Source organism: Nerophis lumbriciformis, linkage group LG07 (genome assembly GCF_033978685.3).
Source record: "Nerophis lumbriciformis linkage group LG07, RoL_Nlum_v2.1, whole genome shotgun sequence".
In the NCBI taxonomy this organism is placed as follows: domain Eukaryota; kingdom Metazoa; phylum Chordata; class Actinopteri; order Syngnathiformes; family Syngnathidae; genus Nerophis; species Nerophis lumbriciformis.
Genome location: NC_084554.2, coordinates 49,490,001 through 49,515,544, shown reverse-complemented (window position 1 = coordinate 49,515,544; position 25,544 = coordinate 49,490,001). Strand labels below are relative to the sequence as shown.

The following is a 25,544-nucleotide window of genomic DNA, read 5'->3' as shown; positions in this document are numbered from 1 at the left end:
CTCTATTTGTGCTTTTTAATAGAGATTTTCAGAGCAACCCACATGTTGGGGTACATTTCTGCCAGCTTCTTCTCATGCAGGAAGGTCAAGAGTTCCATGTTTGTCATGTTCTTTGATGGCAATGGTGGGAAATTCTGCATTTCCATTGCAAGTTCTGTGCCATTAATGTCCAGCTGGCTGTCATGGGTCAGAGTAGTACTCAGGGCTGTAGCAGCTCTTCTTTTTGTAAGTTGTGGAAATTGAGGAGTACTCCAAACTTGTCATTCACCTCTCCAAGGCTCTGAAATCTCTCATCAAGTGAAGAGATGGCTGTATGTTTTGCTGCTGCAAAACTGGTGGGTTGTGCTGCTGAAGTGGAAGCAGCAGCGGTAGATGTGGTAGATGGCCCAGGGGTGGGATTTAGAAACTTCAACAGTGCATCTGAAGAGAGGAGTATGTGACACCATTGAGTATTACAGTTTAATAATAAAAACATATGATTCCAGGAATAAAATGAAATTATATAATATAGATGAAAAACCAAAGAGATATATGTATGATGTTAACTGATATGCAAATTAGATTAGATTCAATTTATTGTCATCATTACAGTGAAATGCTGAATAGCAGAATGCAAAGTAACAGTATCATATATTATATGAGAATGTTATGTTATGATTATCTTTAACCGAATCACAGCAGTGCTTGAATTAAAAAACAGCATTCCCTCTCATGTGATATTGCTTAATTAACATTATTGATGTGCACTTTAACAACTAGGCTTACAACTATACCTAATGTATAAAGGGGTGGTAAAGTGACTATTACCTGCAGGGCAAACATTAGCTAACCAGAAGGCAATAACAATGTAAACAAAAAAAACACCTGCTTAAAAGATCTAATACAAATGTCCCTGAGGAATGTAAGGTGGGAGTACTGTAATTACCTAACGTTACATTATTATTTTCCATAACAATTTAGCCCCCTCCACAATATTAACCCGACGTTAAAACAGAACTAGCTATTTATTGATTAGCAATTGCCGAATCATGTAACATTAGCTTAATGCTAAAAAGCCAGGTTACTATCACATTCTGTAACAGACAAATAATTTCATGTAGGCTAACGTTACCTACCTGCTACCTCTGTCTTTTTCTCGTTTCTCCTCCTCTTCTTTTCTCTTTTTTCTTCCCTGGGCACCTGACAGTTTTGGCCGTTATGACATCTTGTGTTGATTTTTTGATGTGGTGACGTCCAAAAAGAGTCATCGGGAAGGGAGGGGGCGCACCGTGCGGGGGAAGGGGGGGGGGCGTAATGTTTTAACAAATAATATTTCTATTAAATAGGCTTTACTTTACATTTTAATTAACGTGGGATTATTTTTTGTATTTAGAAATAATAGTACCAACTTTTTTTTTTTTTTCTCCAACATTTGTGGCACTGGCGTGGCGCCCCCTGATGGACGGCGCCCTTAGCATTTGCCTATACGGCCTATGCCACGGGCCGGCCCTGTATATATATATATATATATATATGTCTTCAGTAATGCGGACGCTGTATCGATCCGTTGTGGTGAAGAAGGAGTTCAACCGGAAGACAAAGCTGTCAATTTACCGGTCGATCTACGTTCCCATCCTCACCTATGGTCATGAGCTTTGGGTTATGACCGAAAGGACAAGATCCTGGGTACAAGCGGCCCCTGCAGTGAGTCAAGTTGCCCACAAGATAGCGCCATAGCACAAACAACGACACAATTTAAGTGTCTTTGCTTTGTTTTGTTTTGTTTTGACGGTCGATATGATCGGACATCCCTAATATATATATATATATATATATATATATATATATATATATATATATATATATATATATATATATATATATATATATATATATGTGTGTGTGTATATATGAATATACATATATAATATACGCCATATAACGCCACTGGGTTAAACAGAGAGGTAATGCAGCACCTGCAGTGAGTCAAGTTACCCACAAGATGGCGACAAAGCACAAACAACGACACAATTTAAGTGTCTTTGCTTTTTTTTTTGTTTTGTTTTGTTTTGTTTTGACGGTCATGGCTCCTCTTCCAGTGCCTTCTATTACAGGTATTAACTACTTTTTTTTAATTTTTTTTTTTTACCGCTCATCTTTTTTAACGTCAAACCACACATCCCATAATTTCACTTCCGTTCCAATACTCCAGCAACACTTGCATTTTGTTGACTATTCTTCATAACTCTTCCAGCCATAGCTTTTTTCTTGTCATCATTCATTACATTTCCTTGTATGTATTTGATTGGCAGCAGTTAACGGGTTATGTTTAAAAGCTCATACCAGCATTCTTCCCTGCTTGGAACTCAGCATCAAGGGTTGGAATTGGGGGTTAAATCACCAATAATAATTCCCGGGCACGGCGCCGCTGCTGCCCACTGCTCCCCTCACATCCCAGGGGGTGATCAAGGGGATGGGTCAAATGCAGAGGACAAATTTCACCACACCTAGTGTGTGTGTGACAATCATTGGTACTTTAACTTAACTTTAACTTTACACATACAAACTGTAGCACACAAAAAAGCACATTTAATTAAAAAACGTTATTATGGTCTTACCTTTACTTAATAGTGCGGGAACAGTGGTGTTCGTGTTGGAGGAGTTGTGAATGAATGATATATGAAATCTGTGCTGCAGTCTGCTGGTGTACCTAATGTTGTGTCCTTGCAGTCGTTCACGCTCCTCCGGCGTGAGCATTGTTGCTTTTGCACTTTTTGGCTTCTTGTTAAGTGACTTTTTTGGGGTGGATTCGATCTTGCACGTGGAGGGTTTGGGTGTGGGCTTTGGTTGGTCTGGCGCTCCCGTCGGGGGGTGCATTCTGCGGCGGGGGTGCATTAACCGGCACCAGGAGGCGGGATTACGTGAGCCTCACACAGTGCGTCTTCGCGCTCAGCACAAGAAATACGTTACACACATACAGTTGTTGACAAAATACACTGTACATTATATACCTCAGCTAACTAAACTATGGAAATGTATAATATAGTTCATATAGCAATACAGTCTCACTGCACAGCAGGCCAGCAGTTAGCCGAGTCCGCAATCCATGGTGAGGCACTGAGTGACGTGCCTCAACTGGCTGCTGATCACCGCACCGTCTCTTCTCAGTATTTGAACGGCAAATGTGAAAATTCAGCGATTTTGAATAAAAATAATCTAAAACTGGTGAAGTTAAATGGAAAATAACTTTATAGTATAATCACTGAATACATATAACAATTTAATAGATTTTTGTTTTTTTACATTTTTTTTCTTTCCATGATGGCAGGTGAGGCCCCGCCTCACTTGCCTCTAGTGACCACACGTCACTGATATATATATATATATATATATATATATATATATATATATATATATATATATATATATATATATATATATATATACACATACATACATACATACATACATACATACATACATACATACATATATATATATATATATATATATATATACATACATACATACATACATACATACATACATATATATATATATATATATATATATATATACATACATACATACATACATACATACATACATACATACATATATATATATATATATATATATATATAGCGTTCTCACGTTGACAAGAGGACTAATTATTAGTCTCACGTTGGAAATAGTGATACATATTATTTTCCCGTTGTAACACTTTAGCGGACACAAAAACACTTATGCAGACACAACAACACTTATGCAGACACAACCACACTTATGCAGACACAACAACACTTATGCAAACACAACAACACTTATGCACACACAACAAAACTGATGCAGACACAACAAAACTGATGCAGACACAACAACACTTTTGCAGACACAACACTTATACAGACGCAAAACACTTATGCAGACACAACAACTTTTATGCAGACACAACAACACTCATGCAGACACAACAACACTTATGCGAACGCAACAACACTTATGCAGACAACACTTATGCGGACGCAACAACACTTCTGCAGACACTACATTTATGCAGAATCAACAACACTTATGCAGACACAACACTTAGGCAGACACAACATCACTTATGCAGACACAACAACACTTATGCAGACACAACAACACTTAAGCAGAAGCAAACATATTTATGCAGACGCAACAACGCTTACGCGTACACAACAACACTCCTTCAAACACAGCTAGGCAAACAACAACACTTATACAGACACCACTTATACAAATGCAACAACACTTTTATGCTGAAACAACAACTCTTATGCAGACACAACAACACAGACACAATAACACTTATGCAGACACAACAACACTCGTGCAGACGCAACAACAGTTATGCAGACACAACAACACTTATGCAGACACAACAACACTTATGAAGACACAACAGCACTTATGCAGACACAACAACACTTATGCAGACACAACAGCACTTCTGCAGACACAACAACACTTAAGCAGAAGCAAACATATTTATGCAGACACAACAGCACTTCTGCAGACACAACAACACTTAAGCAGAAGCAAACATATTTATGCAGACGCAACAACACTTACGCGTACACAACAACACTCATTCAAACACAGCCAGGCAAACAACAACACTTGTACAGACACAACACTTATACAAATGCAACAACACTTTTATGCTGAAACAACAACACTTATGCAGACACAACAACACAGACACGATAACACTTATGCAGACACAACAACACTCGTGCAGACGCAGCAACACTTATGCAGACACAACAGCACTCATGCAGACGCAACACTTATGCAAACACAACACTTATGCAGACACAACAACACTTATGAAGACACAAAAGCACTTATGCAGACACAACAACACTTACGCAGACACAACACCACTCAAGCAGAAGCAAACATATTTATGCAGACGCAACAACGCTTACGCGTACACAACAACACTCATTCAAACACAGCTAGGCAAACAACAACACTTATACAAATGCAACAACACTTTTATGCTGAAACAACAACACTTATGCAGACACAACAACACAGACACAATAACACTTATGCAGACACAACAGCACTCGTGCAGACGCAGCAACACTTATGCAGACACAACAACACTCATGCAGACGCAACACTTATACAAATGCAACAACACTTTTATGCTGAAACAACAACACTTATGCAGACACAACAACACAGACACAATAACACTTATGAAGACACAACAGCACTTATGCAGACACAACAACACTTATGCAGACACAACAACACTTAAGCAGAAGCAAACATATTTATGCAGACGCAACAACGCTTACGCGTACACAACAACACTCATTCAAACACAGCTAGGCAAACAACAACAACACTTATACAAATGCAACAACACTTTTATGCTGAAACAGCAACACTTATGCAGACACAACAACACTCATGCAGACGCAACACTTATGCAGACACAACAACACTTATGAAGACACAACAGCACTTATGCAGACACAACAACACTTATGCAGACACAACAGCACTTATGCAGACACAACAACACTTAAGTAGAAGCAAACATATTTATGCAGACGCAACAACACTTACGCATACACAACAACACTCCTTCAAACACAGCTCGGCAAACAACAACACTTATACAGACACCACTTATACAAATGCAACAACACTTTTATGCTGAAACAACAACACTTATGCAGACACAACAACACTCGTGCAGACGCAACAACACTTATGCAGACACCACAACACAGACACAATAACACTAATGCAGACACAACAGCACTTATGCAGACGCAACAGCACTTATGCAGACACAACAGCACTTATGCAGACACGACAACACTTATGCAGACAGAGCCACATGCTAGGAAGTGTTTGGGTGCAGGATGAAAGTCAGGAATGTGCTGACAAAGCAAAAGTGTGTGCAGGATATGAAACATCAAATCATATTTTTATTGCTGGGAATCCAAACATCCTCCATTCAAAAGCATTACAGGCCATTTGGTTCATGAGGGGTTAATAAACACTGCCATCATGTGGACAAGTCAAACATTACATCATTGGAAGACCCATCATCTATATTAATGTTACATCATCTATATTAATGTTACATCATCTACATTGATGTTTTATCATCTATATTGATGTTATTTAATCTATATTGATGTTTTATCATTTATATTAATGTTAAATCATATATATTGATGTTTTATCATTTATATTGACGTTAAATCATTTATATTGATGTTTTATCATCTATATTGATGTTTTGTCATCTATATTGATGTTAAATCATATATATTAATAATTATAATCTATATTGATGTTTTATCGTCTATATTGATGTTAAATCAACAATATTGATGTGCTAGGGTTGATATTATGATTGTTGGAATGTTCCACATTGTGTGTTGTGTATATTAGTCAATTGTAACTGCCTGCCTTTGAAGGTAAACAAAATTGTCTTTCACAACATTTCAACTTTGTTAAATTGAACATTGATGCTATTTTATATGGTTATATATTTTATGTTAGCATTGCAACTCATCAGAAGAGTTTGTTTGCATTAGAAAATAATGTCCTTTTTCGGATTTGAAGTTTTTGTTGCTTTTTTTGGCACAATGTTCTTTGTCAGAATGACAAAATATGTACAGTCAAAAAGAAAAACAGTTTTTTTTTTAAGGTGAATCATCAAAGAAAAATATATTTGAAAATAGTTGCAGTACATCATAGTATTTGTTTGGTGTCCACACCTGACAAAACATGCAGTAAATACGAAGGCAAAGAACAGAAAGTGATCAAGTAGAAAAGATATTATGAATATTGGCAAATCATGCACGCTTCCAAAGTCCCACAATGCATCTGGAAATGTCAGCTACAGCAAATCAGTCCTGGTTTTTTTTTTTTTTTTTTTTTAATAAACACTTAAAAGTTTCATAACACCTTTTGAAGAGCACAAAATAAAACACTTGGATGGAATTGATATTTAGTACACCCACTTGTGTCTTTTTCACATACATGTTTACTTCTTGTAAAATATGAATGCATCGTGTAATAAACTATGTTATAGCAAATATATATTTGTATTTCTTCTTTTGCTGGAGATGAGAGATCAATGCAACACACTTAATAATAATAATAATGATGTGGTATCAAGTTGGAGCAGGGGTGTCCAAAGTGCCGCCCGGGGGTCCTTGGTGGCCCGCAGCTTCTTCTTTTTTTTTTAACGGCCCATTTTAAAAATCCCGTTACAAAAAAGTGGAATAAAAGAGAAAAGGGGTTAAATGTAACGATAAAAAGTTGCAACATTGACTCTTTTTGCTTTAAGACGGTTATTGCTCAAAACATAGTACAAACTTATGATTGACGGATAGACCTGAAGTTACAGGTAAAAATAAAACACAAAAGCCAAAATAAGTGAAGTTGTCACGTTGTGTAAATGGTAAATAAAAAGAGAATACAATGATTTGCAAATCCGTTTCAACTTATATTCAATTGAATAGACTGCAAAGACAAGATATTTAACGTTCAAACTGAGAAACTTATTTTTTTTTTGCAAATAATCATTATCTTAGAATTTAATGGCAGCAACACATTGCAAAAAAGTTGTCACAGGGGCATTTTTACCACTGTGTTACATGGCCTTTCCTTTTAACAACACTCAGTAAAGGTTTGGGAACTGAGGAGACACATTTTTGAAGTGGAATTCTTTCCCATTCTTGCTTGATGTACAGCTTAAGTTGTGGTATTTTAGGCTTCATAATGCACCACACATTTTCAATGGGAGACAGGTCTGGACTACAGGCAGGCCAGTCTAGTACCCGCACTCTTTTACTATGAAGCCAGGCTGTTGTAACACGTGGCTTGGCATTGTCTTGCTGAAATAAGCAGGGGCGTCCATGATAGCGTTGTTTGAATGACAACATATGTTGCTCCAAAACCTGTATGTACCTTTCAGCATTAATGGTGCCTTCACAGATGTGTAAGTTACCCATGTCTTGGGCACTAATACACCCCCAAACCATCACACATGCTGGCTTTTATACTTTGCGCCTATAACAATCCACATGGTTCTTTTCCTCTTTGGTCCGAAGGACACAACGTCTACAGTTTCCAAAAACAATTTGAAATGTGGACTCGTCAGAACACTTTTCCACTTTGTATCAGTCCATCTTAGATGAGCCGGCGGCGTTTCTGGGTGTTGTTGATAAATGGCTTTGGCTTTGCATAGTAGAGTTTTAACTTGCACTTACAGATTTAGCGACAAACTGTAGTTACTGACAGTGGTTTTATGAAGTGTTCCTGAGCCCATGTGGTGATATCCTTTACACACTGATATCGCTTTTTGATGCAGTACCGCCTGAGGGATCGACGGTCCGTAATATCATCGCTTACGTGCAGTGATTTCTCCAGATTCTCTGAACCTTTTGATGATATTACGGACCGTAGATGGTGAAATCCCTAAATTCCTTGCAATAGCTGGTTGAGAAATGTTGTTCTTAAACAAATTGCTCAGGCATTTGTTGACAAAGTGGTGACCCTCGCCACATCCTTGTTTGTGAATGACTGAGCAGGAAAAAAGCTAAGAAAATTATTTCCAACTCACAACACCCACTCTTTCCTGAATATGGAACCCTGCCATCAGGGAGAAGACTCCGGGTCCCACTATGCAAATCTAACCGCCTTAAATTATAATTTGTTCCAGCCTCCATTAAGCTGACCAACAATGTGCAATAGAATTTTAATACATAGGTTAGCACTTTTTTTTTTAGCACATAGCACTTTAGAACTAAGCACTTTGGCACACAGCACTTTATCCATGAGCTCTAGTGCAATGCACATTGGTACTTTATCTTTATCTCCATACTGTAGATTTTATGCCTACATCAAAGTGCCACCTATGTCTATCAAGCTCCATGTTCTGATGTTTAAATGTTAGTTGTATGGTTGTGGTTGTGTCTGTGCTTGTGTTTTTGTTCTGTTGTTTTTGGGTATGTTAAGAAAGCAATGATGCACTGTGCCCAAGACAAATTTCCCCGCGGGGACAATAAAGTTGAACCTTGACCTTGACCTTGATTTCATGGAAGCTGCTTTTATACCCAATCACGGCACCCACCTGTTCCCAATTAGCCTGTTCACCTGTGGGATGTTCCAAATAAGTGTTTGATGAGCATTCCTCCACTTTTTTGCCACTTATGCCAGCTTTTTTTTAAACAGGTTGCAGGCATCGAACTCCAAATGAGTTAATATTTGCAAAAAATAACAAAGTTTCCCAGTTCGAACGTTAAATATCTTGTCTTTGCAGTCTATTCAATTGAATATAAGTTGCAAATCATTGTATTTTGTTTTTATTTAACATTTACACAACGTGACAACTTCACTGCTTTTGGGTTTTGTACATTATGTATGATTTATAATAATTTTATGAGTGGGGGGCTTTTTGGATTTTATTTGTCATCACTCAAAAAATAATAATAGATCAAAAGCTGTCACAATAATAATATTTTTTTAATTTTTTGGGGGCGAAATATTGCATATTTTGTGTTTTTGCCATAAAAAAAAAGGCATAAAACATAATAAAAAAGTTTTTTTTTTATGGCAATGGATGGATCTGAAGTATATCTGTAGATATTTAAAAGTTAAAATAAAATTGCAATTTGACGTATTTTCCACACTTCAATGACTGAGACCCTTTTGGGGTTAACGTTCACCAAAACTGAGAGGTTACAGCAAACATTGTACAGCTTTTGGAAAAAAATGAAAACTATATCAAAAATTGCCGCCGCCATGCTCTCATTTTTCCAAAGTTAGGACACCCCCAAGTACGTAGTACACGAAGTACTAGGATTAGAACAAGAGAACACTTGAGAGTGCGAGTGACAGCTTATTCAATGAAAGCTATAGAAGGAACGCTAAGCACACTTACGGTTCAAAAACGCTTTCCCTTCCCCCAAAAAGAGTAGAAATCAAACTCCTATCGTAATTGTTGACTCTTTTGGTGGATTGCGATATTTTTTGTGTTTTTCCCGGCTAGAGAATATAGGACATGTTGCGGTATAGCACCCTTCTGGAACCCACTGTGACCACAGTGGGAAGAGAACAATGGAGGGACAAACACGATGCAGTTCTGCCTTCTGGGCCCGCACCCTCGCCCTTGTGGGCGCTCGTATAGAAAATCTTTAAAAAAAGGTGCGCTCCACTTGAAAGAGGTGTCGGTGGGCGTGGCTACAAAAGTACACAGTGATTATTTCTGGCAACACTCAATAAAGGTTGTGCTTTAGGTAACGTGACAAAGTCTCATGCTACATCGATTATGTTCTTTGAAGTTATTCATATGTACACGTATCGTCCCTTGGTGCGTCCCCCCCTTGTCGAAGCCGACCGAAATATGTCAAAAAAAAACTTGCTCTCCTCTCCTACAGGTCAGCAGTACAAAGTAATTACCCTAAATTTGGACTACAAGACGCTACTATTTTCCTACGCTTTGAACCCTGCGGATTTTAGAGTTAAAAAAAACAACAACAAGCAGATATAGTAAAAAGGTGTTTTGTTTTTTGTGCAATGGCGCCATCTTTTGGACTAGTGCTTTTCTGTTTAGAGCAGTGGTCCCCAACCACCGGGCCGCGGCCCGGTACTGGTCCGTGGATCGATTGGTACCGGGCCGCACAATACGAAAAAAAAATAAAATAAAAAAATAAAAAAAATAAATAAATATATATACATAAAAAAATAAAAAATAAAAAATAAAAAAAAATATATATATATATATATATATATATATATATATATATATATATATATATATATATATATATATATATATATATATATATTTTTTATATGTATATATATTTATTTATTTTATTTTATATATATATATATATATATATATATATATATATATATTTTTTTTTTTATATGTATATATATTTATTTATTTTATTTATTTTTTTTAATTTATTTTTTTGTATTGTAAAAAAAAAAATATATATATGTATATATATATATATATATATATATATATATATATATATATATATATATATATATATTTTTTTTTTTTTTTTGGGGGGGAGGAAGGTTTTTTGGGTTGGTGCACTAATTGTAAGTGTATCTTGTGTTTTTTATGTTTATTTAATAAAATAAAAATAAAAAAATAAAAATAAAAAGAAAAAAAAAAAGAAAAAAAAAATTATATATTTATATATATATTTATATATATATATATATATATATATATATATATATATATATATATATATATATATATATTTTACCGGGCCGCACAATAAAAAAAAAAAAATAAAAAAATAAATAAATAAATATATATATATATATATATGTACATATATGTATATATTTATATATATATATATATATATATATATATATTTTAATATATATATATATATATATATATATTTTTTCATTTTATTTTATTAAATCAACATAAAAAAAACACAAGATACACTTACAATTAGTGCACCAACCCAAAAAACCTTCCTCCTCCATTTACACTCATTAACACAAAAGGGTTGTTTCTTTCTGTTAATAGTATTCTGGTTCCTACATTATATATCAATATATATCAATACAGTCTGCAGGGATACAGTCCGTAAGCACACATAATTGTATTTTTTTATGACCAAAAAAAACAAACAAAAAAACAAAAACTAAATACCCCCCCCCCCCCCCCCCTCCTCCACCCCAAACCGGTCAAATTTTCAAGCGTTGACCGGTCCGCGGTTACAAAAAGGTTGGGGACCACTGGTTTAGAGCTTTGAACCGTGAACTGGAAGTACAAGTGCCGTTCCCGTCTTCTCGTCGCCCGTAGCGTTTCTACCCGTATAGATCCTTCATTCATCGCTCCGAGGAACGTTTGTAAGTTTTACAATATTACTAAAACTAATCCTCCTCACTAAAGCGTCCCGTGTGTGATGTCTGCAGGAACCTTTTCATGCACATTTGTGCGTGCTACCGTAATGTAATCAAGCTAGCGTCGATAGCGTTAGCTAATATGCTAACACGCTTACGAGTGTCTGTGTTGGTAACTTACAATGGCATTCTTGTTGTGTTGTTTGGCTCGGAAGACGTTTCGCCGCTCGTCCGAGTAGGCTTCATCAGTTTAGTGGTAAGAGCAGTGGTCGGGAACCTTTTTGGCTGAGAGGGCCATCCATCCATCCATCCATCTTCTTCCGCTTATCCGAGGTTGGGTCGCGGGGGCAGCAGCCTAAGCAGGGAAGTCCAGACTTCCCTCTCCCCAGCCACTTCGTCCAGCTCTTCCTGTGGGACCCCGAGGCGTTCCCAGGCCAGCCGGGAGACATAGTCTTCCCAACGTGTCCTGGGTCTTCCCCGCGGCCTCCTACCGGTCGGACGTGCCCTAAACACCTCCCTAGGGAGGCGTTCAAGTGGCATCCTGACCAGATGCCCGAACCACCTCATCTGGCTCCTCTCGATGTGGAGGAGCAGCGGCTTTACTTTGAGCTCCCCCCGGATGACAGAGCTTCTCACCCTATCTCTAAGGGAGAGCCCCGCCACCCGGCGGAGGAAACTCATTTCGGCCGCTTGTACCCGTGATCTTGTCCTTTCGGTCATAACCCAAAGCTCATGACCATAGGTGAGGATGGGAACGTAGATCGACCGGTAAATTGAGAGCTTTGCCTTCCGGCTCAGCTCCTTCTTCACAAACAACGGATCGATACAGCGTCCGCATTACTGAAGACGCCGCACCGATCCGCCTGTCGATCTCACGATCCACTCTTCCCTCACTCGTGAACAAGACTCCGAGGTACTTGAACTCCTCCACTTGGGGCAAGATCTCCTCCCCAACCCGGAGATGGCACTCCACCCTTTTCCGGGCGAGAACCATGGACTCGGACTTGGAGGTGCTGATTCTCATCCCAGTCGCTTCACACTCGGCTGCGAACCGATCCCGTGAGAGCTGAAGATCCTGGCCAGATGAAGCCATCAGGACCACATAATCTGCAAAAAGCAGAGACCCAATCCTGCAGCCACCAAACCAGATCCCCTCAACGCCTTGACTGCGCCTAGAAATTCTGTCCATAAAAGTAATGAACAGAATCGGTGACAAAGGGCAGCCTTGGCGGAGTCCAACCCTCACTGGAAACGTGTCCGACTTACTACCGGCAATGCGGACCAAGCTCTGGCACTGATCATACAGGGAGCGGACTGCCACAATCAGACAGTCCGATACCCCGTACTCTCTGAGCACTCCCCACAGGACTTCCCGAGGGACACGGTCGAATGCCTTCTCCAATTCCACAAAACACATGTAGACTGGTTGGGCAAACTCCCATGCACCCTCAAGGACCCTGCCGAGAGTATAGAGCTGGTATAATATTTTTTAACATTGAATGGAACTAAATGCGTGCATTTTTAAGTAAGACCAACATTTTTAGAGTATAATAAGTCTCTTATCTTACCATTAATGCGACTTCTGGTGCTGCATGGTTTTGCTGATGGCTTTGTAGTCTGGTTGATACCTGCTTGTTTTTAACACTGCGATTACCAGCGGAATTATTCATTACTTATCGTATTAAGCAGTGTCAGCTAAGATTTAACTGAGAGCCAGATGCAGTCATCAAAAGAGCCACATCTGGCTCTAGAGCCATAGGTTCCCTACCCCTGGGTTAGAGTGTCCACTCTGAGATCAGTAGGTTGTGAGTTATACCAAAGACTATAAAAATTGGACCCATTACCTCCCTGCTTGGCACTCAGCATCAAGGGTTTGAATTGGGGGTTAAATCACCAAAAATTATTCCCGGGCGCGGCACCGCTGCTCCCCTCACCTCCCAGGGGGTGAACAAGGGGATGGGTCAAATGCAGAGGACAAATTTCACTACACAGTGTGTGTGTGACAATCATTGGTACTTTAACTTTGTTCTCATAGACTTGGTTTGGTCAGATCTGGTGTAGCGGCTGGTGCCAAAACCCCAAATATTTATACTCCAAAACCAGGAGGGTTTGCCGGGGCAAGCATGGTTTTGCCCTATGGTAGTGAAAAAAACAACTGTTTTGATGCAAACAAGCAATACAACTGTCAAAGCCAGCGACAGTCGTTGGCTTCGAGTTATTGGATCGACTACTACCAGTCCAAAATAGCCGGAAACCCCCCGCGTAAGCATTCCATTCAGTTGTAAACAAACGGCACAAAGGGTATTCTGGTCACCTTCTGTGACCAGAATGTTTCTAACTCCCTGTTATTTGTTGGAAGATAAATTGCAGAGTCTTTTAGGAATGTCTGAAAGGACAGTGTTGTATGTGGGAGACAGGTGGTGTCGCAGACCACCTCCTCTGTTCAGGGATGATTTTTCAACCTTGACATGGATGGCTTCCCTCACTCCTCTTTCATACCGTACGTCCTCCCTGCTCAGAACGGATGGTACAAAAGAGGAAAAGGCAAAACCGTCCTTACCCAGGCACACCCTCCTGGTTTTGGAGGGTTTACACAAGATCTGACCAAACTAAGTCAATGAGAACGAACTGATGAAGCCTACTCGGATGAGCGGCGAAACGTCTTCCAAGACAAACCAAGCGGTCCAGTTGCGATCGATTGAAGGCCCTGAGATGACAACCACCCGGATAAACGAGAACCTTCATAGACATGTGTCGTTTCAGTTTCACAAAGTCCTCAGTAAATTCACCAAAACGTCAGCGTGGAGTGTTTGAGTCTGTTTAGCTGATTGGAGATCTAGCTTCCGCAGCTACTGGGTCCATGATGATGACTTCTGTTTTGTTTGATCAACCATTTTACTGCCGTGTTACAGACACCGTTTGGAAACAATTGAGGTATATAAATATTTACAAATATCTTTCATACCGGTATGTATCTGCGGCTTATAGTCCAGTGCCGCTAATATATGGAAAATATTTTTCTCTTCTAAAATTTGGTGGGTGCGGCTTATATACCGGTGCGCTCTATAGTCCAGTAGTTTCAGTTACTTTTCCTAAAAAGTACTTGAATTAAGGTAAATAAAGGTAATTTGTTCCCAGAGAAACACAAACGTGTACTTTTAGAGTTTGGATTAATGTAATTATACGTTAAATCTCCACATGGCAGCAGCAAATAGTGCAGTGCACTCATAAATCTTGGGAGGTTATAGTCGTGCGGGCTGGCCAATAAAATTATATCAATATATATCGCGATGGACACATCTGCAGTGATGCAAATCCTGTATCGATCCATCGTGGTGAAAAAGGAGCTGAGCCGGAAGGCAAAGCCCTCGGTTTACCGGTCGATCGACTTCCTATATCCTCACCTATGGTCCTGAGCTTTAGGTTATGACCGAAACGGGTACAAGCGGCCGAAATGAGTTTCCTCCGCTGGGTGGCGGGGCTCTCCCTCAGAGATAGAACTCTGTCATTCGGGAGGAGCTCAGAGTAAAGCCGTTGCTCGTTCAGAGAGGAGCCAGATGAGGTGGTTCAGGCATCTGGTCAGGACACGCCCCACCGGACGCCTCCCAGGGGAGGTGTTTCGGGAACGTCCGGTAGGAGGCCACGAGGAAGACCCAGGACACGATAGAAAGACTATGTCTCCCAGCTGGCCTGGGAACGCCTCTGCATCTCAAGGAAGAGCTGGACGAAGACGCTGAAGAGAGGAAAGTCTGGGCTTCTCTTGCTTAGGCGGCTGCGCCCGCGAGCTGACCTCGGGTAAGATGAAGACGATGGATGGAGCGGTATAAAACACTTGTATCATGATACAGTTTTCAGTCATATCGACAAGCCCTAACATTTGGTGTACCGATGATGCCTTCGCGCAGACAGATCCTGTAAACTGCAGACATATGAACTTCCTTCAGCACGGTGTTAAGCAACAGGCTAACTGCAGACATACTCAGCTCAAGACGTGTTGCGTAAGTTTACGTCGGTTTCATCGTCTCATCCGTTTACAACCTTTCGTTGCGTCAACATTACGAGATCACGGTCAAACCAAATTATTAAGATGATTAAAACTTTCTTTCACAACGCAACCAAACTGCGGCTCATCTGGACGGTCTTTGAATTGTTTGTTGGCACCAAAGTTGGATGATTCATTTACACCGGACCAGACGCACCAAGGGGGGAGAACGAACTAGCGTCTGATTGGTACAGACCAAAGGATGCTTTTTGCTGGTAGTTCCCTGGAACCTCCAAGTAATGTGTGCATTATTCCTTACTAGGTGTCGATGTTCCCTTGTAGAAAACATTCCGAGTGATATCTGGGCTGTTTCCTCTCTCTGGAATCAAGATGACATTATGGCCTTTTCGTCGTAGCGTGGACTCGCGACTAGAGGCGGCTGAGAGTATTTCTGAAGCTGCATCTCCTCCAAATCCGGGCCCACAACCATCTCCTGGAGTCACCCTGATGGTGGAGGGATTGTGGTGCTTCTGCTCGGCAACACAAGCTTGGCCAGACTGAACAGTAACCACGGCATTGTTAGAACGCTTCCTGTCAATAGAGCCTTCTCGTATCGAGTCGGAGCTTTCAGAGTCTCTGCTGAGATCATTGAGGTCAAAGGACTGCCTCAGACTTCCAGGCCCTCCGGCGGCGCCATTGCCGTGATCCAGAGACCGCCACCTCCATGAGCCACTACCATCGGTGGATGGGGCTTGGATGATAGGGGCTGGGATGACCAATTTGTGGTTTTCAGGATGGGCTTCTATCCTGACGATTGCTCCGGTACTCCCTGAAATGCTGCCTGTGGTGCTTCCCAGAGAGCTGGGTCCTGTGGTGCTACTCGGCTCCTTGTCAGCAGAAGCCCGATAGTGAGCCAAGCCCTGGGAACTTCCGACAGTGCTGCTCTCATCCAGGCTTCTGGAATGAGTCTGAAGGAGACCTTGCTGCTTGGACATGGCGATGACTTGAATAATTCGAGGTTGGGTTGTCTTCTCAGCTACCCTTTGCCAGTTAGCCTGAACTGTGCCATCAACTAAAGCAACACCCTCACCCCCTCCTCCTGCTGCCCTAGGGGAGGTATGATGGTAATTTTCATGTGATTCCTCGGGTATGTGGACCAGTTGCGAAGACCCAGGTCGGGACTGCATCAACATTCTGGCTCCTCCAGTAATGCCGCTGCAGTTACTGGGCAGCGTGGTACTTGCGCCTGTGGTCAGTTTGGACATGTAAGCATGCGCGTCAAAGCCGGCATCCAGGCTCACCGCTGACGGTTCCGAGCTGGATCGGACCTCCATGCTGCCGTGGTAATGGGGATGCTGAGCGGACTGAACGGACAACAGGTCTCCGGAGGGCGGGAAACAGTCCGGCACCTGCAGGATGGGTTTGTGGCTGTTTTTATTTTTCCACTGTGACAAAAGCTGCTTGGAACGACTGGAATCCATGGAAGCATGGTTGAGGGTGGCGGCGTGACGCCGTGCTGCTTCCTCGTACGCTGCTATAGCCTGCGGGGTGTGGACGCGAGGGAGGGTGTGGCTAAAGGTCACCGTGGTATCTTTGCTGCGTGGGCTGTGGGGTGGGATCCCATCGGCGTCTCTGCTGGAGCACTTCAGGCTCTCGTCAGTGTTCTGCTGAGGAAGACCGCGATGGAGAATGCCTTCAGATTGGGAGGTACTGATTCTTGGCTCCCCAGAAATGCTGGCTTTCATTTGGAGGTGATGAAGGACCGCCTCCTGGCTGATGTGGGGTAGGGAACAGGAGGGGCAGTGGGGCAGGGAGGGGGTAATGGTGCTTGGCTCCTCACTCGGGAGGAAATTTCCAACTGCATACAAACCCTGGTAAGAGAAGACAATAGTCTTTTTAAAAAGCAGAATGTTTTTGTTTGATTCTTGAACACTTTTTTTTTTTTTACTGCGTGTTAATCGAATACAGCTGGGAAAATTAGTATTTGATTTTGTAAGTTGACCTTTACAAAGATTTACATTTTTTAATGGCCTATTGATTTTAACAGAGATTTACAGAATACAAAAAAACATGACATAAAGGTTAGAAATTAAATTGTATTATTCAATCCTTCCAGGATTTTGCAATCGCTCCAATTCATGCAAATTGGATCAGTCCCCGCAAATTCTGCGCTGTATCGCAGTTTTTGCGCACATTTTCGCCAATCAGTGAAATTTCCGCCATTCAAATTGATCTCTGAGCACAAACATCAACTGTCTAATCAAAACTTATGATTGTTTTAAAGCAGGGGTTCTTTGGACCTTTAAGGAAAGACGCTCCTATTTGGTTTTTTTTTGGAACCCTTAGAGGAAGATGGTCCCATTAGGGGTCTTTTAGGACCTTTGGGAAAAACGGTCCCATTTGGGTCCTTTGCGACCTTTAGGGGAAGACGGTCCTATTTGGGTCCTTTGGGACCTTTGGGGAAAACGGTCCCATTTGCGGCCTTTTAGGACCTTTAGGGGAGGACGGTCCTATTTGGGTCCTTTGGGGAAGACGGTCCCATTTGGGTCCTTTGGGGAAGACGGCCCTATTTGGGGTCCTCTGTAACTTTTAGAATAGGACCATCTAAAGTTTAGGGGAGGATGTTCCGATTTGGGGTCTTTTAGGACCTTAAGGGGAAAACGGGCCAATCTGGGTCCTTTGGGACCTTTAGAGGAGGACGGTCCTATTTGGGTCCTTTGGGGAAGACAGTCCTATTTGGGGTCTTTTATGACCTTTAGGGGAAAACGGGCCAATTTGGGTCCTTTGGGACCTTTTAGGGGAGGACGGTCTTATTTGTGTCCTTTAGAACCTTTAGGGGAGGACGGTCCTATTTGGGTCCTTTTGGACCTTTGATGAAGACAGTCCTATTTGGGGTCTTTTAGGACCTTTAGGGGAATACAGTCCTAATTAGAGAAAGACGGTCCCATTTGGGTCCTTTGGGGAAGACGGCCCTATTTGGGGTCCTCTGCAACTTTTACAATAGGACCATCTAAAGTTCAGGAGGAAGATGGTCTGATTTGGGTCCTTTCGGGGAAGACGGTCCTATTTGGGTTCTTTTAGGACCTTTAGGGGAAGAAAGTCCTATGTGGGTCCTTTGTGACCTTTAGGAGAAGACTGTCCTATTTGGGGTCTTTCAGGACCTTTAGAAAAGGACGGTTCTATTTGGGTCCTATGGGACCTTTAGGGGAAGAAGGTCCTATTTGGGGTCCTTTTAGAACCTTTAGGTGAAGACAGTCCTTTTTGGGTCCTTTGGGACCTTTGGGGAAGACGGTCCTATTTGTGGTCTTTTAGGACCTTTAGGGGAATACAGTCCTAATTAGAGAAAGACGGTCCCATTTGGGTCCTTTGGGGAAGACGGCCCTATTTGGGGTCCTCTGCAACTTTTACAATAGGACCATCTAAAGTTCAGGAGGAAGATGGTCTGATTTGGGTCCTATGGGACCTTTAGGGGAAGAAGGTCCTATTTGGGGTCCTTTTAGAACCTTTAGGTGAAAACAGTCCTTTTTGGGTCTTTTGGGACCTTTGAGGAAGACGGTTCTATTTTTGGTCTTTTAGGACCTTTAGGGGAGGACGGTCCTAATTAGGGTCTTTTAGGACCTTTAGAGGAAGACGGTCCTATTTGGGATCTTTTAGGAACTTTAGGACAGGACAGTCCTTTTTGGGGTTTTTTGGACCTTTTGGAAAGACGGTCCTATTTGGGGTCCTTTGGAACAATTAGGGGAAGACGGCGCTATTTGGGATACTTTGGGAACTTAAGGGGAAGAAGGTCCTATTTGGGACACTTTGGGAACTCTAGGGGATTATGGTCCTATTTGGACCCTCTTGGACCATTTTGGGAAGATGGTCCTATTTGTGGTACTTTTAGAACTTTAGGGAAGATGGTCCTATTTGGGGTACTTTGGGAACTTTAGGGGAAGATGGTTCTATTTGAGGTACTTTGGGAACTTTAGGGAAGATGGTCCTATTTGGGGTACTTTGGGAACTTTAGGGGAATATGGTCCTATTTGGGGCACTTTGGGAACTTTAGGGGTCGGTGGTCCTATTTGGGGTACTTTGGGAACTTTAGTGGAAGATGGTCCTATTTGGGGTACTTTGGGAACTTTAGGGGGAAGATGGTCCTATTTGGAGTACTTTGGGAACTTTAGGGGAAGATGGTTCTATTTGAGGTACTTTGGGAACTTTAGGGAAGATGGTCCTATTTGGGGTACTTTGGGAACTTTAGGGGTATATGGTCCTATTTGGGGCACTTTGGGAACTTTAGGGGTCGGTGGTCCTATTTGGGGTACTTTGGGAACTTTGGTGGAAGATGGTCCTATTTGGGGTACTTTGGGAACTTTAGGGGGAAGATGGTCCTATTTGGAGTACTTTGGGAACTCTAAGGGATGATGGTACTTTGGGAACTTTATGGAAGATGGTCCTATTTGGGGTACTTTGGGAACTTTAGGGGAAGATGGTTCTATTAGAGGTACTTTGGGAACTTTAGGGAAGATGGTCCTATTTGGGGTACTTTGGGAACTTTAGGGGTATATGGTCCTATTTGGGGTACTTTGGGAACTTTAGGGGTCGGTGGTCCTATTTGGGGTACTTTGGGAACTCTAGGGGATGATGGTACTTTGGGAACTTTAGGGAAGATGGTCCTATTTGGGGTACTTTGGGAACTTTAGGGGAAGATGGTTCTATTTGAGGTACTTTGGGAACTTTAGGGAAGATGGCCCTATTTAGGGTACTTTGGGAACTTTAGGGGAATATGGTCCTATTTGGGGTACTTTGGGAACTTTGGTGGAAGATGGTCCTATTTGGAGTACTTTGGGAACTCTAGGGGATGATGGTACTTTGGGAACTTTAGGGAAGATGGTCCTATTTGGGGTACTTTGGGAACTTTAGGGGAAGATGGTTCTATTTGAAGTACATTGGGAACTTTAGGGAAGATGGTCCTATTTGGGGGACTTTGGGAACTTTAGGGGAAAATGGTCCTATTTGAGGTACTTTGGGAACTTTAGGGGAAGATGGTCCTATTTAGGGTACCTTGGGAACTTTAGGGGGAAGATGGTCCTATTTGGAGTACTTTGGGAACTCTAGGGGAAGATGGTACTTTGGGAACTTTAGGAGTCGATGGTCCTCTTTGGGGTACTTTGGGACCTACTTGTCTCCAAGTCCATGGATTGTGAAAATAGATAGGCTCAAACCCTTTGGGGTCACTTTTTGTAAAAAATACAAATAAAAAAGTTATTCTAAAAGTGCCATTTTATAAGTGCTAAAACATGTCCGTACTTGGAAGAAATGTACTCATTCTTGGGGGTCGGGATCGTAACTCTTCATTGTGTAATTATCAATCAATCAATCCTTGTCGTTTGTGCAGCCCTTTGAGACACTTGTGAGTCAGGGCTATATAAATAAACATTGATTGACACAAGGATTATAGAACATTCTTTGTCCCAGATCGAACTGAATTTCCGCCAGGACAAACAGGACTAAACACAGACAGACGTACGAGGTAGAGAGCGATGGCGCCGCCAATCAGAAACCCCAGGTAGACGTCGATGGCGTGGTTCTTGTACTGGATGATACGGGTCAGGCCGCAGATGATGGCACAGATGATGAAGGAGAAGACCAGCAGGGGCTTGAGCAGCTTGGACGAGTCGGTCAGAGTGCTGTTGAAGTACATCTGCTGACACAGCAAAAGTGGCTCAGCAAATTGCAGATAAAAAAAAACAAAACGCATGTATTGCCTTCAGTTGTCTGTTTCGATGAAACAAAAAAAAAAGCCCTGCAGGTGGCGCTAAAGGTGCCAAGTTTCGTTCAAACCTTGCTTCATCTTGTCAACAAAACCACTCTTCAGTGACAAACTGCTACTCCACACCAACAGACTCCTTCTACAAACCCCGTTTCCATATGAGTTGGGAAATTGTGTTAGATGTAAATATAAACGGAATACAATGATTTGCAAATCCTTTTCAACCCATATTCAATTGAATGCACTACAAAGACAAGATATTTGATGTTCAAACTCATAAACGTTATTTTTTTTGTTGCAAATAATAATTACCGGTAACTTAGAATTTCATAGCTGCAACACGTGCCAAAGTAGTTGGGAAAGGGCATGTTCACCACTGTGTTGTATCACCTTTTCTTTTAACAAAACTCAATAAACGATTGGGAACTGAGGAAATTGTTGAAGCTTTGAAAGTGGAATTCTTTCCCATTCTTGTTTTATGTAGAGCTTCAGTCGTTCAACAGTCCGGGGTCTCCGCTGTCATATTTTACGCTTCATAATGCGCCACACATTTTCGATGGGAGACAGGTCTGGACTGCAGGCGGGCCAGGAAAGTACCCGCACTCTTTTTTTTACGAGGCCACACTGTTGTAACACGTGCTGAATGTGGCTTGGCATTGTCTCGCTGAAATAAGCAGGGGCGTCCATGAAAAAGACGGCGCTTAGATGGCAGCATATGTTGTTCCAAAACCTGTATGTACCTTTCAGCATTAATGGTGCCTTCACATATGTGTAAGTTACCCATGTCTTGGGCACTAATGCACCCCCATACCATCACAGATGCTGGCTTTTGAACTTTGCGTCGACAACAGTCTGGATGGTTCGCTTCCCCTTTGGTCCGCATGACACGATGTCGAATATTTCCAAAAACAATTTGAAATGTGGACTCGTCAGACCACAGAACACTTTTCCACTTTGCATGAGTCCATTTCAAATGATCTCGGGCCCAGAGAAGGGTGTTGTTGATAAATGGCTTTCGCTTTGCATAGTAGAGCTTTAACTTGCACTTGCAGATGTAGCGACCAACTGTATTTAGTGACAGTGGTTTTCTGAAGTGGTGATATCCTTTAGAGATTGATGTCGGTTTTTGATACAGTGCCGTCTGAGGGATCGAAGGGCTCGGTCATTCATTGTTGGTTTCCGGCCATGCCGCTTACGTGGAGTGATTTCTCCAGATTCTCTGAACCTTTTGATGATATTATGGACCGTAGATGTTGAAGTCCCTAAATTTCTTGCAATTGCATTTTGAGAAACGTTGTTCTTAAACTGTTTGACTATTTGCTCACGCAGTTGTGGACAACTTTCTTGTGAAAGACTGAGCATTTTTTGGGAAGCTGTTTTTATACCCAATCATGGCACCCACCTGTTCCCAATTAGCACCTGTGGGATGTTCCAAATAAGTGTTTGAAGAGCATTCCTCAACTTTATCAGTATTTATTGCCACCTTTCCCAACTTCTTTGCTGGCATCAAATTCTAAAGTTAATGATTATTTGCAAAAAAACAACAATGTTTTTATCAGTTTGAACATCAAATATGTTGTCTTTGTAGCATATTCAACTGAATATGGGTTGAAAATGATTTGCTAATCATTGCATTCCGTTTATATTTACATCTAACACAATTTCCCAACTCGTATGGAAACGGGGTTTGTAGTTCTAATCTAATCTCATCTAATGTAAAATATGTCCTTAACACCTTGTATGGAATATTTTAAACTATTTCCCAAACTGACGGGGGTCATCAAGGTTAAGATGGCCGTGACGATTTTATATATTTTGTCGCAGCAGTCCTGGAACTTTTTGACACTTGAAGGGAACAATTGATCAAACACAGGATGATGATACTCACCGATACATAGACAGCAGCAAAGGATGCCAGAGTGGCGTGTTGGGACGGGAAGGATTTCCTGCAAAAGACCACATCAAGGGTTGTGAATCCGGGTCTTTATGCAGGAAGTCCCTACAGCAGGAAAGGGGCTTCATATGGCCCCCCATTCGCCACCGTTTACCTGACACCTGAAACGTGACGAATTTGGGGTTTATGCCATCCACTTTAGTGTTGGTTATCTTAAACTCCCCCGCCCCCGGGGGACAAGGCCCTATGAACCCCTCCCTGCAAACATTTCGGAGGGCTCACCTGCCCCGATTGATGGCGGCCGAGTCGCCGCCTGAGCAGATGTCCTCCATGACGTAGGGGTTGTGCTCGCAGCTCATGCTGAGCGTGGTGTAGTTGGGCTTGCACACGGTGAGGAAGTACGGCGTGGGGTAGCCCGTCATCAGCTGGAGGATGTCTGTGACCAGCGCCGTGGCGCAGAGACCAAACGCGTGGACGCCTGCGCAGGAAGAAAACGCAGAGTCGGCAAGTGTCGGGTGATAGTAGTGTGTTGTCTTGTATCAGGTCAGCGCTGTCAAATGACAGATTAATCCCACTTTTGGACTTGGGTAAATCATGATTAATCAGATTAATAAACCTGTCAGGTTCAAACACTGATGACATTTATTAAACAAGACAAGAGGCAAGGAATTAAACAGAGACAGAGTTCAATTTGGACTCAATATATTGAGGAGAGTCGACCGGACATTGTATCCTTCTACAATCTCCAGCACGCTCTGCCAAAAGATTGTATGCCTCCTTCTTTTATTTCGGACCCTCCCCGACCACATGGCCACGGCTGTTTCCAAAGGACAAAGGTCGCAAAAAGTTCACAGAAAAGGTAGTAAACAATACACAGGAAAGTTCGGTTCAAAAAGAGTTCGTAAAATAGTTCAAAAATAGTTCAAAAAGAGTTCGTAAAATACTTCAAAAAGAGTTAATCTGGAAATTGGGCAGATCCTGTCATCTCTCCGCGTTGAAGTCCTTGGGCCAGAACAACATCCTTCTGTTGATTACCATACATGAGAGAAAGCAGAAAACCCTTCATGTGGCTCTCCCGCTTACACAGTGGAGTTTTACGAGCCTTACTCTTGGTAGGCCTCAAAGATAGCCCCTGTCCTTTTGCCTGGAACTCATTTCAACACAAAGTTTTTTGTGATAACTTACAATTATTCTAACATAGCTCGATATTTGGACACATTTTTTGTCAGATTGTCCTACAGGAAGATTGTTTTACTTGAATGCACATCATTTATTTGCTCCAAAAGTTGCTAGGGCAGCATACCTGACACACGAAACATGACAAATTGCATGGTTGGCACTTATTAGAGTGTCGCATGTCTTAAAATGTGTTTTGCGGCGATTCCAACTTAGACCACGGCGTCAGTACGAGGAGTGGCGCTTTCCATTATTTTCAGCAGACTGCATTGCAAAATGATTAACCCCGCGATCCACCCAGGCATGGGACCATAAGAGTCCCTTCCCTACTGTAACGGTTTTATTTCAAGTCCAGTCAAGGTTTATTTTGGAGTGAAATTTGCCCGTGAGAACACCAGTCGGGGTCTCCTCACTCTGAAAAATTAAAAAGGAAAAAAAACTTAAAAAGGGGAAAAAATGTGAAAAAAAAAAAAAATAAAATAATTTTTGCACTGCCTTTCAGGTAATATCTGCGGTTAAGGTGAAGAAGCAAGTGAGTGATTAATCTGGGTTTATACATGATTCATGCAATATTTTTGTTATTAAAGTGGCAAAATTGGGGAACAAAAGGGAAAAAATAAATAATAATAATAATAAAATTTTTTTGCACTGCGGCTTTTGAGGTAGCCATTAACGGTTAAGTAAAGAAACAAAAGGGGTCAAAATAAATTGAGTGATAAATCACAATTTTTTATTGCTTCAAACGCATTAGATGTTAGCTTTGCACAAGTAAACACGCCGCAGGACTGCTTGTATCGCACATGATATCGCACAAAAGTAAACACGCGGCAGGGCTGCTTGCATCGCACATGATATCA

At 41.5% G+C, this 25,544-nt stretch overlaps 1 protein-coding gene across 1 annotated transcript in view; it reads right to left on the bottom strand.

Annotated features, from left to right (window-relative positions):
- Positions 1–13,025: 13,025 nt before the first annotated feature.
- The window catches only part of LOC133609371 (phospholipid phosphatase-related protein type 4-like), a 26,799-nt gene continuing 14,280 nt past the window's right edge, over positions 13,026–25,544 (bottom strand). Inside the window, exons 4-7 of the mRNA XM_061964914.2 lie at positions 23,794–23,989; positions 23,506–23,563; positions 21,375–21,548; positions 13,026–17,733 (exon numbers count right to left, since the gene is read on the bottom strand). Of these exons, the coding sequence (XP_061820898.1) occupies positions 16,171–17,733; positions 21,375–21,548; positions 23,506–23,563; positions 23,794–23,989 (1,991 nt within the window). The 3' untranslated portion in view covers positions 13,026–16,170. The remainder of the gene's footprint in view (positions 17,734–21,374; positions 21,549–23,505; positions 23,564–23,793; positions 23,990–25,544) is intronic.